This window comes from Phaethon lepturus, unplaced genomic scaffold (assembly GCF_000687285.1).
Source record: "Phaethon lepturus isolate BGI_N335 unplaced genomic scaffold, ASM68728v1 scaffold10319, whole genome shotgun sequence".
Taxonomy (NCBI): Eukaryota; Metazoa; Chordata; class Aves; order Phaethontiformes; family Phaethontidae; genus Phaethon; species Phaethon lepturus.
This window is the reverse complement of record NW_010565540.1, coordinates 49,132-63,906: the sequence shown is the minus strand read 5'-3', so window position 1 is coordinate 63,906 and position 14,775 is coordinate 49,132. Positions and strand designations below refer to the sequence as shown.

The window sequence follows — 14,775 nt, the reverse complement described above, 5'->3', positions numbered from 1 at the left end:
CAGTGTAGCAGGCCTGGTGAGGCAATGCTGCTTCTCCCAGCTGCAAGCATGGGACTCCAGCACAATCCATCCTCCGGACACCAGTGTGCCACCACTGTGTCACCCCAGAAGGAACGTTTCCAGCTGTCTCCTCCGATCCGAACTGCCCGATGACCACCTCCTCCAAGTATTATCCCAGCACTCAGCCTACGGGATCAGCTCTCGGAGCTGCACCCCTTTACCCTGCACTAGAGGGCCGAAATCATGAGGTCGTCCTGCTTGGCAGGGCTGGTTACGTGCCCAGAGGGGGTGGAAGTCCGGATTTTGTCAGTGGCCAGGCACTCCTGGCTGCTCACGCCTGTGGGAGTGATGTCCATGAGCTCTCCGGATGAACTAAGGGGGAAAGAGGGTGAGACAGAGATGCCCGACGAAGGATCTGTTGAGCCTGCAAACAACCTCGGGGGCTTTGGGACTAGGTTGGGTTCATACTGGGCCCTCAACAGGATCTCCTGATCACTGACAGACTTGGGCATCTCCGCAAAGTCACTGGAGCTGTCTGACACCATCATGCAGTAGATGTCCTGGAAGGAGCTGCTTTTGCTATCCAAATTAAAGAGGCTGTCTATGAACTCAGCGAACTCCAGCACTTGGGGACTGGGAACATCAGTGAGCCGTCCATTCTGGAGGGACAGCTCCTCACGAGGGGCTAAGGAAACGCGGTCCCCCTCACTGCTGGCCCCCTCCTCACTGCAGCGTCGCTGGGGGGTAGTGCCACCGCTGTTGAGCACATTATCGGGGGGCTGAGTCTCCTGGGAGTGCTTGGAGAGGCTATCAGCGGCCAGCAGCTCTGTCCGCGAGCTGAGAGAGGGGTTCTCCTCAGGGATAACAGGGTCTATATAAAAGCAGTGTGTCTCATCCTTCTCCATGACAGCATGGAGGCTAGGGGAGCCCCGTATGCTCCGAAAACCAGAGGAGCGCCTCGAATCAAAGCTGTAGATGGATTCATTGTCCGAGAGGCTCTCCATGGTCGCGAGAGGGGCACGACGGTCCTGCAGCTCCACAGACAGACGTTCCTTTGTATCCAGGAGAAGCAGCTCCACAGGGTCTTTCTGCACAGGAGAAAGTGGCTTTGTCTCATAAAACCCCTCCAAGCTAATTTCAGAATGGGACTTGCTCCTGCAATGAGAAACAAACAACATGAGGCTGCATCACTCCCCAGAACCACAAGCTGCCAGAACAGCCAGAGAAATCAAGTCCTGGGCACAGAGTTCCTCATGCACACTGAGGGCACATGTCACGGCTCTGACCAGAGCCATCCACAACTGCAAGAAACCTCTTATCTCTCTGTCTTCCCAGCTGAAAATATTAGGTACAGTTTCTTCCCTCTGCAAACTCAGGCTGCCCTTCTCCCTTTTCTCCGAGCTAAATGTCTTCCCTCCCGAGCACCATTTTCACTTAGGACCACGGTTCTGCTCTCAGTGAAACTTGCAGCGCTCCTAACTGAAATGCCCAAAAACATGGTGCAGTCTCCACACATTCAAACCCCTCTCTCACCCAGCACCTTAGTATTAGAGAGGATTGAGGCAAGAGAGGTTAAAGGACTTGCCTACAGTTAACCTACTATTTTCTCTGTCTTCTCACACTCTGAACCACTCCAGTGCCATGCCTTTCCCTCCTCCATGCTGGCAATTCCTACCTTACCACCACAAATCCCAGGAAGCTGTTAGAGCATTGCCCCTGACCATTTCAGGTAGCAGATTTTAAAATAGGTAAAAAAACAATTTACTCAGCTTAAGATGGGTAAAGATCTTTAGAAAGACTCCAGTCATCCTAAGACTTTTAAGAATCAGGCAGGCTCCTCCAGAAAGACACCACGTCAAAGACACAGGGAAGGAGCTCCCCACACCAGGCACACACAAAGCCTGGGATTAGCAGCAGCCAAAGCAACAGCTCTAAAGACAATAACTTAAGGAAATATCTAGGAGAAGAGCCTGAGCTTGGGAGAGGACTACTGCACCTGCCAAAAGGACATGATGTATAGGGAAAGGCTTAGAAGTTGGACAAATATTTGATCCCTCTGTAACTTCAATAGAGTTAATAGTGATCTCAGAACAGGTTTCAAGAACCCCCACAAAAGGAGTCTGACACAGAGCTGGCTCTAACCTTCAATTAAACACAACCAACCTACAACTGTTTCCACTCTAGCACCTCCCTTAAGCCTCCCTGCCCTCTCCCCTGTTCCCTTCCCTTTCATATCTCAGAATTCCCCCTCTGCTTTCACTCACCTCAAAGGGAAGCAGCTCCTTGGGTCTGTTCTGGCTACGGCACAGAAAACACCACTCCTCTCCCTGCTGCTTGACCTAGTTCATCTTCTCAGTCTTACTGTAGCCTTCAAACACATGGGCCGATCCCTGTTCCTGCTGTTTCATCACAGCTGTGGTTCTGTTTCTAAGCTCTCCTCCATCTCTGACCATTCACTCTCTCTGTGACAAGGACCTTAACTATTTTCATATTATTTGCCGTCTTATCTTCCTTCTAAATTTAAATCTCACTCACATTATCTCAAGGATACTTAACCATCCATCACTCAGCACAGACCATCTCACACTGCCTCTTCACATACACACACAGCTTCTTGTTGGGTCTCTACTTGAAATCTCCATAGAAGTGCTCCTCCTGCAAAGAAATAATCCTCTCCCACCCGCAATGCTGTCTTCTGTTTCCACTCACAAGTCCCATTTGCTATCTCTGACTACAAACCATCTTACCTCTCTCATCTTCCCTGTTTTGTCTGCAAATTTGCCCTTTGTGATGCAATTCTGCGACGGAAGTCATGCGTTCTACCTTTGAAGTAAGACTTTGCCCACATTTTTATATTTATTTTCTTTGCTTCTTGCAAGTCTGTGGTCCTGCAGTGCCTCAAAAGTTATCTGAAAATCTGCAAGGAGTCTCTCTGCCATTGGCTCATGGCGGAAAGCTGTTTACATATGCTACAAAGAACAAGCTCTTCCCTAAACCATTCCTTTGTACACCTTCTAGATGTTCCTCCACCTTTTGGCCTTTGCCAGACTACTGATGTCAGTGCTCAGTGATGGTCCAGCTTTCAGAAAACAACCCTTGTAGGAACACTTCCAGCACTTGGAACATGCTTTTTCCCCTCACCTGCTTTCCCCTGGACTGAGCCTCCTGCTCTCATCCTTCACAAACAGGACAGCAACTGCTCCCCCCTCGCCTCTATCCACGTTCCCAGATTGTCCTGTTTATAATACTACACAAGACACATCATAAAGCAGCTTTAAGCACATACGTTCTGGTAAGCTTATGCCTTTCACTGCTTCTCAGCTTTTGAGAATCACCATATAGGACATCTTTGGGCACATAAATCGCACAGGAAAACAGAAATTTGGCTGCAAGACTGCAAGCTTTGCCTTTACGGTTTCAGGGGAAACCCCATTTGTCTGGATAAGGAGAAAAGGAAGTTTCTTCCATACCCTCAACTTGTAGGTTCTCCTGACCTTGCTGCACTCACAGATTTTTGAGCAACACAAAGGATTCCCCCCCAACCCCAACATGACACAAGACGTACTGAAGCTAAGTGAAAGTCCCACAAGTCCCCAAAGGCAGCCCTTGGATCCATCCCTCCCACAAACATTGATCAGAACACCCCAAGAGAAAGGGAACCAACACCTAGAGCCAACAATGCTTCAAAGAAATCAAACATAAATCTTTACTTAGTACTGCTGTTCCTTCTGTCCACTGCTACGGCTCCAGTTCCGATCTGCACTGAGGGTCCACTAGGCAAGGGCTGATTCTGGAAGATGAGCTCTGGGGTGAGATCCACTTCTGTAGGACTCACCATCACTTTGGCCGCAGAAAGTAAAGCTGTTTTCCCCTTGTTGTAATTCTCCAAGACCTATGCAAGGCAAGCAGAGCAACAGTAGCGTTTTACTGGAGATGGCAGCTTTGCTGTGCTCAGCTCAAGACTTTCAAACTGCTGGATCTGCCTCTTTCTCACCAATGCCTTCCACAGGCACAGGACAAGGTCTTGAGATAAAAGCATTTTATCAGTGAATTCTGACGCTCTATCCCGTCAGAATGCCCTGCTGGGAGTCCGATGCTGAGGAAGTGACTGGCAGGGTGCTGGCAGGAGCAGCCTTCAGACCAGCAGGACAGAGGAGACTTGGCTAAATCTCCATGGTAGAGCTGCACAGCTAGCAACTATACCTTAGCGGCAGAGACCCATCCTACAATCATTACACATAAGCTCCATCACGCCTCAGACCAACAGAGGGGCTGCAGCCGCAGCGTAGAGGACTTCTGTCGCAGCTTGGATTTCACCAAAAGCGCAGTCTGCAATGGGCAGCTTCTGAGAGAAGGAACCCAACCAACACCCAACCTCACACTATTATGACATTAAATTTGGAAAGAAGACCTAGCCTGGGACTTTGCGTATTGGGATGGAGATCCACGTTCCATTTCCAGACTTTATGGCATTCAACACTAATAGCCTGAGTATGATTGGCCCAGAGCACAATCTTTTTCCTCCTCCCCTCCAAAGTAAATGGCCGTGTGTATTTAAACAGCCAGCTCTCCCGGGCAAGGACTACCTCTTCCATACACATAAAGGCCTGTGACAAGGCACTGGTTTTATTAGGGCACTTAAGTGCTTTTGCAACAAGAATTAGTAAAACTGGACCCCACCAAGTGTACCTTCATGACTCTCCAATAAGCACACAAGAAACCTAATCAGCTCATATGCTAGAACCACCACATCTTGTTCATTTTGTATTTACAGCTCACCTCATCAGCATCATTACTCCGAGCCTTTCTTCCCCAAACCTGGGTGTCTCAGACATTCAAGGCCACAGCCCACGTCATTGCACTGAATGATCCCTCCCCACACCTGATCTAATTCTCTGCGTTACCTTGTTGAGCCCTTCCATGACCACATACGGGAGGTGTTCGTGCAACATCGCTGGCGAAATGATCACTTCATTAAACGCCTTATTGTCACCCCAGATAGCAAAGTAAGTGGGATCCTCTTGCTCGCAGCAACTGGAAGGAGTTGAGATCCAAACGGAGGACAAAACAGGGAGCCGGGGATGAAAGAGCAGGCCAATATTTTGGCAGGTTGCAGACACAGAAAAAACAGGAATAAAAACAGAGGGAGAAGATATTAAAGTACACATGCTACTGCCGTTGCTCCAAAACTCTACACTAGCCAGTGACACGACTATCTTTTTATTCTGACAGCACAGTCTCAATCACTGTCACCATAAGATAGCGGGGGGGGACACCAAACCACCTCCTTCATAGATGGGTCCCTGTCTTGGGGATTCTCTTCCGAAAGAAAATTTTCACCCCCACCCATGGGCTGGCTTCATAGCTCTGCGCCTACTCACCAACACTGCTCTGCAGGATGATTGTGCACCACGTGGATGATGCGGCCCGGGGGGTAAAGTGGTGTGCTTGCAGACAGAGCAATAGTCAGATCACTGGGATGGGTCCAGAGGCGATTACTCGTTATCGAATTTTCTTCCGACTCTTCAGGGAGCTCTGACTTGGGTATGCACTTCGTAGCACCCACAATGATTCGCCACTGTTCAACACAGGAGAAAGGAGGGAGAATATTGAGAAGAACATCAAGAAAAAGCGGAGTCATCTCACAAGACACTATCGGGAGATTTGTACTGAATACCTAACACCAGAAAAGAGAAAAACAGGTCCTTGTGCCCCGATTGCTTAAATAATAGATAACCCTGCCCAGAAAAGTTGTTTCTTCCTTTCTTCAATTTTAACCTTACAAGCAGCAACATCTCATCCTTCTTTTTTTTTGCTGGAGGTTTTTGTAGAGTTAAGGATCTAGAGCAAGCACTGACTTGTTCACCAACTGATAACTTAATATCTTCCAGGATAAACAGGATAGATGTAATCCAAATTTTTAACGTACAAAAATGAGCAAAAGACTATACAACACAGAAAAAAAATTCTATTTAGGCCTTTCTTTATACATTAAAAGAAATCTTAAAAAAAACCCAAATTCCCCATAAAATCCATGAGCCAAAACACAAAGAACATAGAATGCTAAGAAGAAAAATAAATGTAAGCTCTATTTTCTCCCTCTATAGGTCATTTCTATAATATTTTACCCCTAAAAATCTTAGTGTCTTATGGTTTTTTTTCATCTTAGTGTAACGGTAAAGAAGCCTGGGGAGGAACAACTGTCCACGTTTCCTGTCTCCAAAGCATTAACAGACCATTTATCCTAGAACAGCACCAGACAGACAGCACGCAGCAGTGCCTATCAGCGGACAGCTGTTGTACTTCCTAGCCCTTTGCCATTTGTTACCGGCCAAGAAAAGCTACAGTTAGAACACAGACTTCAAAACAGCCTCAGACGAGAAAATTCCTTGCTCAGTTAGTTTAGATCTGTGATGAGCTTAGAGCACGTGAGCCAGAATCGTCACACAGCCTGCAAACAGAGTGCAGTCCTTTGCCCTGACCTCTCCAGCTGCCTTCCAGCTCTTGCCATCACTCCTCTTGCTACCTAAACAGTAGTCACAGTGGACGTGAGGAGAGCTGGAGGGCAGGAGAAGTCTGCAATATTGCTACTGACACTAACAGTTTACCATCACTGCTCAGAGACCCACCTTCAGGTGTCTGTTAATCTTTACTCTTACCTTTGGTTTGTTACTTCTCTGAAGAACATCCAGAAGCTGCCGGCGAAATCCCTCCAGCTGAGAGAGACCGATTCTGGAAAAGAGGAAGATGTGTTTGTAACACCTGGGCAGGGAGCAGCAGGCAGGTAACAGGACAGTAGGGACATACAGTGCAGAAGAAGAAAATATGCTACAAAAGATACTACAAGAATGCTACAACGCAGATCATTTCAGAGGTGGGTTGCGGCATCACCCAGGACCAGTAATCAGGGTTAAGAGGCCACAGGAAACCATAGTGACAATAAACAAGTATGAAATGTAATAGCAGAATCAGATCAGTGAACACAGCTATGAGAGAGGTCAATGAACAGATAAGGAGGGAGATGATGCAATCATAGAAACAAGTGAGCAAGAGACAAGTGTAGGATGACTCAGAACAGATAAGTTAGAAAGGTGGCACAGAGCTATATGACACCACTGAACAGATTACAGGATGGACAGGATTTTGTCATACAGGTTACCAAAAGTCATATTCAATACCATTTAGTACTTTCCCTCCACTGATTTCTACGTGCCTTATATCGTACAGAAGCATCAGCATTTATCTGAGGTGACACAACAGGGCAGATGCAGATGCAAAAGTAAAACTCAGGTTGTCTGGCTCCTAGTCCAATGCCCTGCTCAGCAGAACATGTCCCAGAAGATGACGAGAGGTGAGAAATGCCAAGACAAAGAAATGAGGGAGCTGGTTCAGAGATGTGAGATGATATGGAATAGGTATTCAGGGACAAATAGTACAAAATGAGATGACAGCACATCTACTTCAGGGCAGAGTGTAAAGAGGTCCGAGACAACACAGGCAACCAGGAAGACGGCATTGACATGTCAGATGCCACAATGAGTATAATTACAGAGACAGGAGATTCACCCTTGTCTTTCACACAGGCAGCTGAGAGACAGGAGGGATATGCCTATAAAAAGGTGTGCGAAACACCAATGTAGGTGCCCAGGTAAAAGACGCAGCTACACAGGTAACTAGGAAGACAAGTAGGAAACACATGAGGACAGGCAAATGAGGAAGCTGGAGACAGATATGACCAAGGTGTTTCTGAAACAGGTTACTTCAGTATAGAACAGCAGATACTCATTAAGAAATTCAGACACTTCTCAACTTGCCTGGGCACTAGATCTTTGCCAAGCACGACTGCAGTCACAAACTCTTTTGAATACTCCATGGCATCCTCACTGGAAGAGAAACAGGACCAAGAAGAAGCAAACAGAGTTTCGCTAGTAGCAAACTACATTTCATTCCTAATTTGCCACTGGTGTCAGAGAAGTTACCAAACAGTGAATCAGGGCCATAAAAAACACAACCCAAGCTGCTCAAGGCTTTTGGGACTGGCACTCTCATAAAGAAAAAGCCTGATATTCACATCCCCTGCCCCAAGCAACATTACTTGGTATATGGCTCTGAATATACTTGGAAAAGGAAGTAGTTTAACTCAATGCCTCAGTCATTTTCCAATAGTTTGGCAATGGCCAGGACAGCAGAAAGGAAGAAGATATTCCATGCTCCTGAGGCTACTTTAAAAACAGACTGTAGAACTACGATGGCCACTTTCTGCAGCAACTTAAGATAACTTAAGATAAGTACCAAGATAAGAGGGAATTAAGGCTTCCACTATATGAGCTAGTTCTGCAATCAGCTACCTTCCTAGAGACCTTCTTCTGAACCAGTTACCACAGGCAGAAGCTGCATCATTGACCTAGAGATGATCCTGGGCATGACACACAGTGCAACAAAAGTGTGGCAGTCAGAGGCACCTCTTTGAACTCCAAAACAGTAGATGTGACACAGCACAGCTTATCCTGAGCTATCAAGGGATCTCAGGAGTGGAAGCTCTGAGCAAAAAGCTGTAAAACTCACTCATGAAACATTCTACAGAGCAACTCCTCTGTAACCAGGGATTACTATCATAACAGGGCATGCCAGTACCCAGATTCATTAGCAGGATGGTTTAAAACCCTTGGCTGCTCCTGGAACATGATGCAGTAACCGTCACAAGAAGCTTCTGTAATCCACAGCTGCTTTCAAGTGCCCCCATGATGTCTGGCACAACTAGAAAGACCATACCTCACTTAACAGCAATCAAGTAGGATGTTTGTGTTTGGCTGCCACGTAAATAACATGACCACCAGGTCTGTTCCAATTTACAGTGGGAGGAATTCACCACACCTCTCTTCAGACATCTCTGAGGCAGCTACCCTAGATTTCCCCCTATAGCCGCGGGAGAGAAACAGGCACCCAAGAAGCGTAATCCCTCTGACCTGTTTTATGCACCCACTTCAGAATGACAGAAATCACACCCCAGAAGCGCCAGTTTCTTTGTCAGCTGCAAAAGGAGTCCAAACAACTAGATCAACTGATGCAGACATATACATTTGGTCAAGTATCTCCCTTACCATACATCTATTCACAGCAGATGGGAGAGGACACACTGGCACTGTGCAGAGAATAAGAAAATTGCACCTGGTCCACTCAACTTGCATTTTTCACTACTCAGGGTGAAATTAGAGCTATAGCCACAGACTAGAGTACTTTGGAGAGCAGCCACCTGCCATCATAACCTTAACTCCGAACTATGACACAGAGCAAAGGCTGCCAACAACCCTCAGCTCCTATAGACTGCCTCTCCATTTTTCTGCAAGCTGCTCAGGGCAGAGACTTGTCTTTTTATTGCTCCTCAGAGCATCACAAATAAGATCTGATCCAGCAACAACTACACACCCGCTCTCTCACCCATTCTCCTGCCCCAACACCTACCTCAGCAGCCCCCCTGGGGGAGAATAGGCAAAGCACTTCAGAGATGGGTACTGTGGACGCAAGAGGAAGGACAGGATGGCAGCTGTGCCAGCCCCTAAGGAATGACCAACCACAATCAGGCCATAGTGTTTTGTTCCTCTCCCCTGAAAACAAAAAACAAAACAAGAAATTGAAGTCAGACTGAAAGGTAAGTCCCACAACCCCCAGAATCTCCAGCTGTGAGCTTTTCCTATAAATGAGCACTCCAGATTCCAGCTAACCAGCTCCGACACCAATGGGAACTCCTGAGGGTATGTTAGATTTTGAAACAGAAGCAAAGTACTGATTTAGACTGTTTAGTCTAAGTTTCAGTGGCAGTCCCAGCACACTCCTGCCCTGCTTGTTCTGAAAGGATGCTAGAATTCATTCTCTCCTACATCTCCAGTCAGCGCCTGACCTACTGGGTCTTCCCAGAAATAAAAAAGGTAGGAAGAAAAAGGAAACGTACACAAGCTGTTTGAGTTATTTAGGATCTGATATGAGCCTTTTGCTCCTCCTCAAATCTGACAGCCTTCTGTTAATATCAAGAGTCCAGGCTCACACATCTGAGGTCTCCTTCATTCTAGAAATTACTTGCTTTCATTAATTCCACCATTTGTGCAGGCTGAAAAAACCAGAAATCCTAACTAGCAGTTTGAACAGCAGTCTTCTAAGTCTAGATGCTCTCCACAGGTGGCCACTGCTCAAGTAATTCAGAGACATAACTGTTCTCTAACGTTTTGTACTGTTCTTGTTATTCAGAGGCTAGAGTGCTAGGCATGGCTTAGAAACCAGAAGTTCACTAAGACAATGTTTGAAAAGTTTCAGTCTTTTTTTTCTGCAGAGCTCTGCCAGTGTAAAGCCCTTTAGGCTTTACATAGGGAGACAGAATCCAGCATCCGATTCTCCACAGTCCCAGGTCACCACAGTGGTGGCTATACTTGAACTTCTGCATAAGATGAGAACACACACACAGACCATAAGACCAGGCCACAAGAATGAAAGATCTATCTTGGAGTCATTTTCTTTTTCAAGACCACCTTGATGCCTGTTACAGTCAGTGAGGTGAAAGCTGGGGAGATTTAAGACTTTATACACCTCACTTGTTATACCTTTTCCCTGAATATCTGATGCTAGCAACTATCAGAAACAATGTACTGAGCTAGATGAACCTTTGGTAGGACCTGGGATGGCACTTATGTTCTGGCCATAGCAGTTTTTCAGATATTCTTCAGAGTTCAGCTTCAGACAGCAGTTAATTTTCTACACACCAGCCAGTTGCTCCATCGCATATTAATCAAGCTCTCTCCATCGTTGTGGGTCAGGTCCTGCTAGTTACACCATTTTTCATCAGTTAGAAGTTGGACCCACCATACATAAAGCCAGCTTCAAACAGAACAGATATGATACTTATTATCACCCACAGGAGACAATCAAAGTACAGAGCTTCGAACATCACCATATCCTTACCAGTCAGGCAGAAATTGAACTCTATAGGTCATCAGGAAAAATTCCTTATGAGTTACAGCTCACTTAACAAGACCAATTTTCCCTTTCTGGGCAGAGAGGAATAATGCACCATATGAAGAAGTCAGATGCCTACGTATCTATCCCAACATCTACCAAACATCACAAGGCAGATGCTGCAGCATTTTCTGGTATGGCACTCAAGTTTCAGGGAACCACTGAGGCTTTTATCCCTCTCTTTCCCCCTTGAGCTATTGCTAATTTCCCCATGGGCACTGCTCAGGCCAAGGCACTCTCTGGGCATGAGAAAAGGACAGCTGTGTGACAGCAGGGAATCAGGCAGTTCAGAAGTTCCCTCTCCAACGGGGACAGACTGTGTATGACTGCCATATAAACTAAGGTAAGCTGCTTCGTAACATCTCTCTTGGGTTCTCTGATCGCTCTCGTGTATCACAAGAAATGTGCACACACAGACAGTCAGCATGGCATCCCATTGCTGTTTCCAAAGAGAATCTCCATAGAGATGGGGTTTTAGTTCCTGTTGATTTGTTTTTAATGTTCCCTGTCCTGCATTGCCACCAAATGGGACTTCCTGCCTTAGCTTTGCCTGAGGAAAAAAAAAAAAATATATATATCTCTCTCTCTCTGGAGCTCTGGAGTACTGGTGGTTTCAAAATAAAAAACCTTGGAGGAATGAGTAACTAGTTGCCTCTCTGGCAAGCCAGAGGGATAGGAATTGAAGGAAGACTTGCGAAATTAGTACAACAGATTCAGGGACACAGAGGTTTCCCTAAACCCAGTGTTTTCTGGAAATCTTGTCTTCGGTATAGCCTGTAAGTATAGACGAAAACTAATACTCACTAAGTCTCGTCCAAAAGCTTGAGAAAGCACCATTTCTTGCTCCAGTTTTTTCTTGATGTACTCAGCAGAGAGCACCATTCCCTGAGGGAAACATGAAGACAGAACAGGATGTAAGAGGTTGCATATCAGCCCTGATCTAAACATCTAGCAGACGCTATACTGCCCCGAATGCTGTATAAGCTCTAGAGAGCCACGCAGAATGTGTCAGGGTTGAGGAAGAATACTGACTCCACTCCACATTTAGGAATAGACTTCATTAGGCAGATGTCTTGGCTCACTGATTACCAGAGCCACAAACTGTTTAGAAGTAATGATAGTTTTTAAGATAATACTCAAAGGCCCTATTCCTGGGCTTATGGTGCAAAGTATGGGGTGGGGGGAAAGGAAAAACAACCAACACAAAACAACCCACTTAAACACAAGGTTGTGTATCTGGCAGTTCAGCAGACACTGGGACCTGCAGTACAGCAGAGAAACAAACTTTGATTTTGTGCACATCAGTGCCTTAACTGTAAAACCGCACTCTTCCATTTAAATCTGCGAATGAAAGCATGAACTAGCCTAACAAGTTCACAGGGAAAATACTACAAACACCAAGACACTACTGGAGGGAAAAAGTGTCAGCACTACCTGTATAGGAAGAATTATTGATGACTGGAGAAGGCGGCAACTATCAAGGGGATTCAGCTGTCAAAGGACATTAATCACAAATTAAAGGTTTTTATTGACTAGAAGCTAAGAACTGCTACAAGATGGGAAACAAGCTGATAGCCTGGTTCTAAACATTTATCCTCTCTGCTGACGGCTGCATCTGAAGATTGTTTCTCCCTCTGTATAATAATTACAAATGCAGTTGATCTGTTATAAACAAGCAGCTAGAATTTGGTCTGTTGCATAAATGCTCGGTTATGCCTTTACTGCAGTTTACTTCAGTGCTAAGCAAGCCTGAACTCCAAAGCCTGAAAAACAGTGATGTAGTCCAGGGTGAACATGGGTAAACAGAAATCATCTACTTATGATTTGGTGATTACAGACCTCAAGTAATTCACACTGCCTGGGTTGGTCAAAAACCAGGGGACATCATCTCCTCTGCTATTTTCCACTACACCCCTACCTGAAAACAGTATAAATACAAATATTTTTTGAGCGGTTTAATCTCAGAGACATAAAAGAATTCATGACCCTCTCAGAAAGCAAAAGAAATGTGGAATTTTCAAAGTCTTCAATATCAAACACACCATCAAAACCAATCTGACTACTGAAGAGAAAGAGCAGAACACAGGTGATTCTGCTGAGCCTGTAAATGGGACATCTGTAATGCTACCGTCATTATCAAAAAGCAGATGCCACGGTATTTCATGCCTGTGTTCAGATCTCTCAGCAACTCACCAGCTTCCACCGCATTCAGAAGAATCTCCATTTCCAACTCTAATGAGAAGTGAACAGACAACTTACATAAATTTCTGACATGAATTTAGGATTCTATTTTTGAAAAGCATGACCTAAATCCATGGTGATATTGCTAATGGGCTGTTAGTCAGCCTTATAGCTGTATTTTGGATAATTACAGTATATTCTAATACAGACAGCAATTTTAATATTATGAAACGAGACTTTTATCACTGCAAAGTTACATTTAGACTTTCCATTAAAGTGGACACTGTTTCATAAGTTTCAAAGGAATAAACTATCTGGGCTTAATTTTCAAACCTTACATGTGAATAACCAGACTGAAGATGTAAGGAAAGTGAAAAGGAAATTTCTGTATTGCTTTGCAGTTTGAAGGCACAAAACTGCTCTGTGATACTTGAATTGTGTGTGTGAAAACCCACCACAGGGGGGGTCTATTTTGTAGAGAAAAGAGCTTGAAAGCTATGGCTATTACTGACTGTTCTATCAAACTGGTGAGAGATGTTATCATGGCTGAGCTTTTGGGGCTTCCTACTAGCAGCTACTTCTTGTCATTCCAGTTGGCTCAACACCAGGAAACAAACCTCCAAAACATCATCATTTTAGCAGTTTTGTTCTATACAAGTTTAACAGAATTAAGTACAGATTCATGCCCTTGACTGATGATTATTTTTAAATTAACTTTGTTACAAAATTAGTGGATTATATTTCAAAAATAGTGAAGTTAGATTTTTTTTTTTTTTTGGTAGTTAATTTCCCCTAGGGATCATCACAATCCTTTTTTTTTTTTTTTTTTTTAATGCTAACCCATAAACCTTAGTTACAGCTGTGGTTTGCGATCCAAAATAGCTCAGAAATCTAATATATATTTTAACTGTGGCATTCACAGCAACCCAAGCAATCAAACACTTCCAGCTGTGGTACCAGTGGAGTGGTAAGGCGGCTCATGTAAACACCAAGAATTTTAATTCGTAGGATGTCTGATCAACAGCGTGTGAAGCACAGTGACAGGCGGGCTCCGCAGGTGGAGATAACGGGCCATGCCAACCTGCTGGGTGCGCAGGACAGAATCAGCAAGAATAATAACAGAAATCAAACAACCTACAGGAAGCTCCTGAACAGCCAAGTACTCTTTTCCAAATTAAATGTAAGTGTTAGCAAGACACTTCATTTATTTTTGCATTAAAGTTGACTTCTGGACATTAAAAATGCATTAAGACAGACATTTTTAAATTCTATTATCTCCATTAGTTTCCCTCAGGAATCAACAATACCTTATTGTCTGAAGATTAATCCTGATAATTTAAGATAAAGCTATATTTCTGTACTAGCAGCAATCAAAAAAGAACACAAAGGCCAAATAAAAACTCAATATGGAACAAAGGGAATGATCTGATAATGTTTCATGTAGGTCACTGGCATATGAGTATTTTCACATAAAGATCAAAAGAAAAGCCAGCTTCTGCAAGTATCTATTACTAGCTTTTCTGCACATTAAAAATAGAACAAATTCCCCTTGCTTCCTCTCCGGTTTCCTTTTACCTTCCTTTCTTTGTA

At 44.7% G+C, this 14,775-nt stretch overlaps 1 protein-coding gene across 1 annotated transcript in view; it reads right to left on the bottom strand.

Annotated features, from left to right (window-relative positions):
* Positions 1–227: 227 nt before the first annotated feature.
* DAGLA (diacylglycerol lipase, alpha) overlaps positions 228–14,775 on the bottom strand; it is a 31,842-nt gene continuing 17,294 nt past the window's right edge. Inside the window, exons 12-19 of the mRNA XM_010295217.1 lie at positions 11,809–11,889; positions 9,463–9,605; positions 7,815–7,883; positions 6,660–6,732; positions 5,382–5,578; positions 4,905–5,034; positions 3,711–3,892; positions 228–1,155 (exon numbers count right to left, since the gene is read on the bottom strand). Of these exons, the coding sequence (XP_010293519.1) occupies positions 228–1,155; positions 3,711–3,892; positions 4,905–5,034; positions 5,382–5,578; positions 6,660–6,732; positions 7,815–7,883; positions 9,463–9,605; positions 11,809–11,889 (1,803 nt within the window). The remainder of the gene's footprint in view (positions 1,156–3,710; positions 3,893–4,904; positions 5,035–5,381; positions 5,579–6,659; positions 6,733–7,814; positions 7,884–9,462; positions 9,606–11,808; positions 11,890–14,775) is intronic.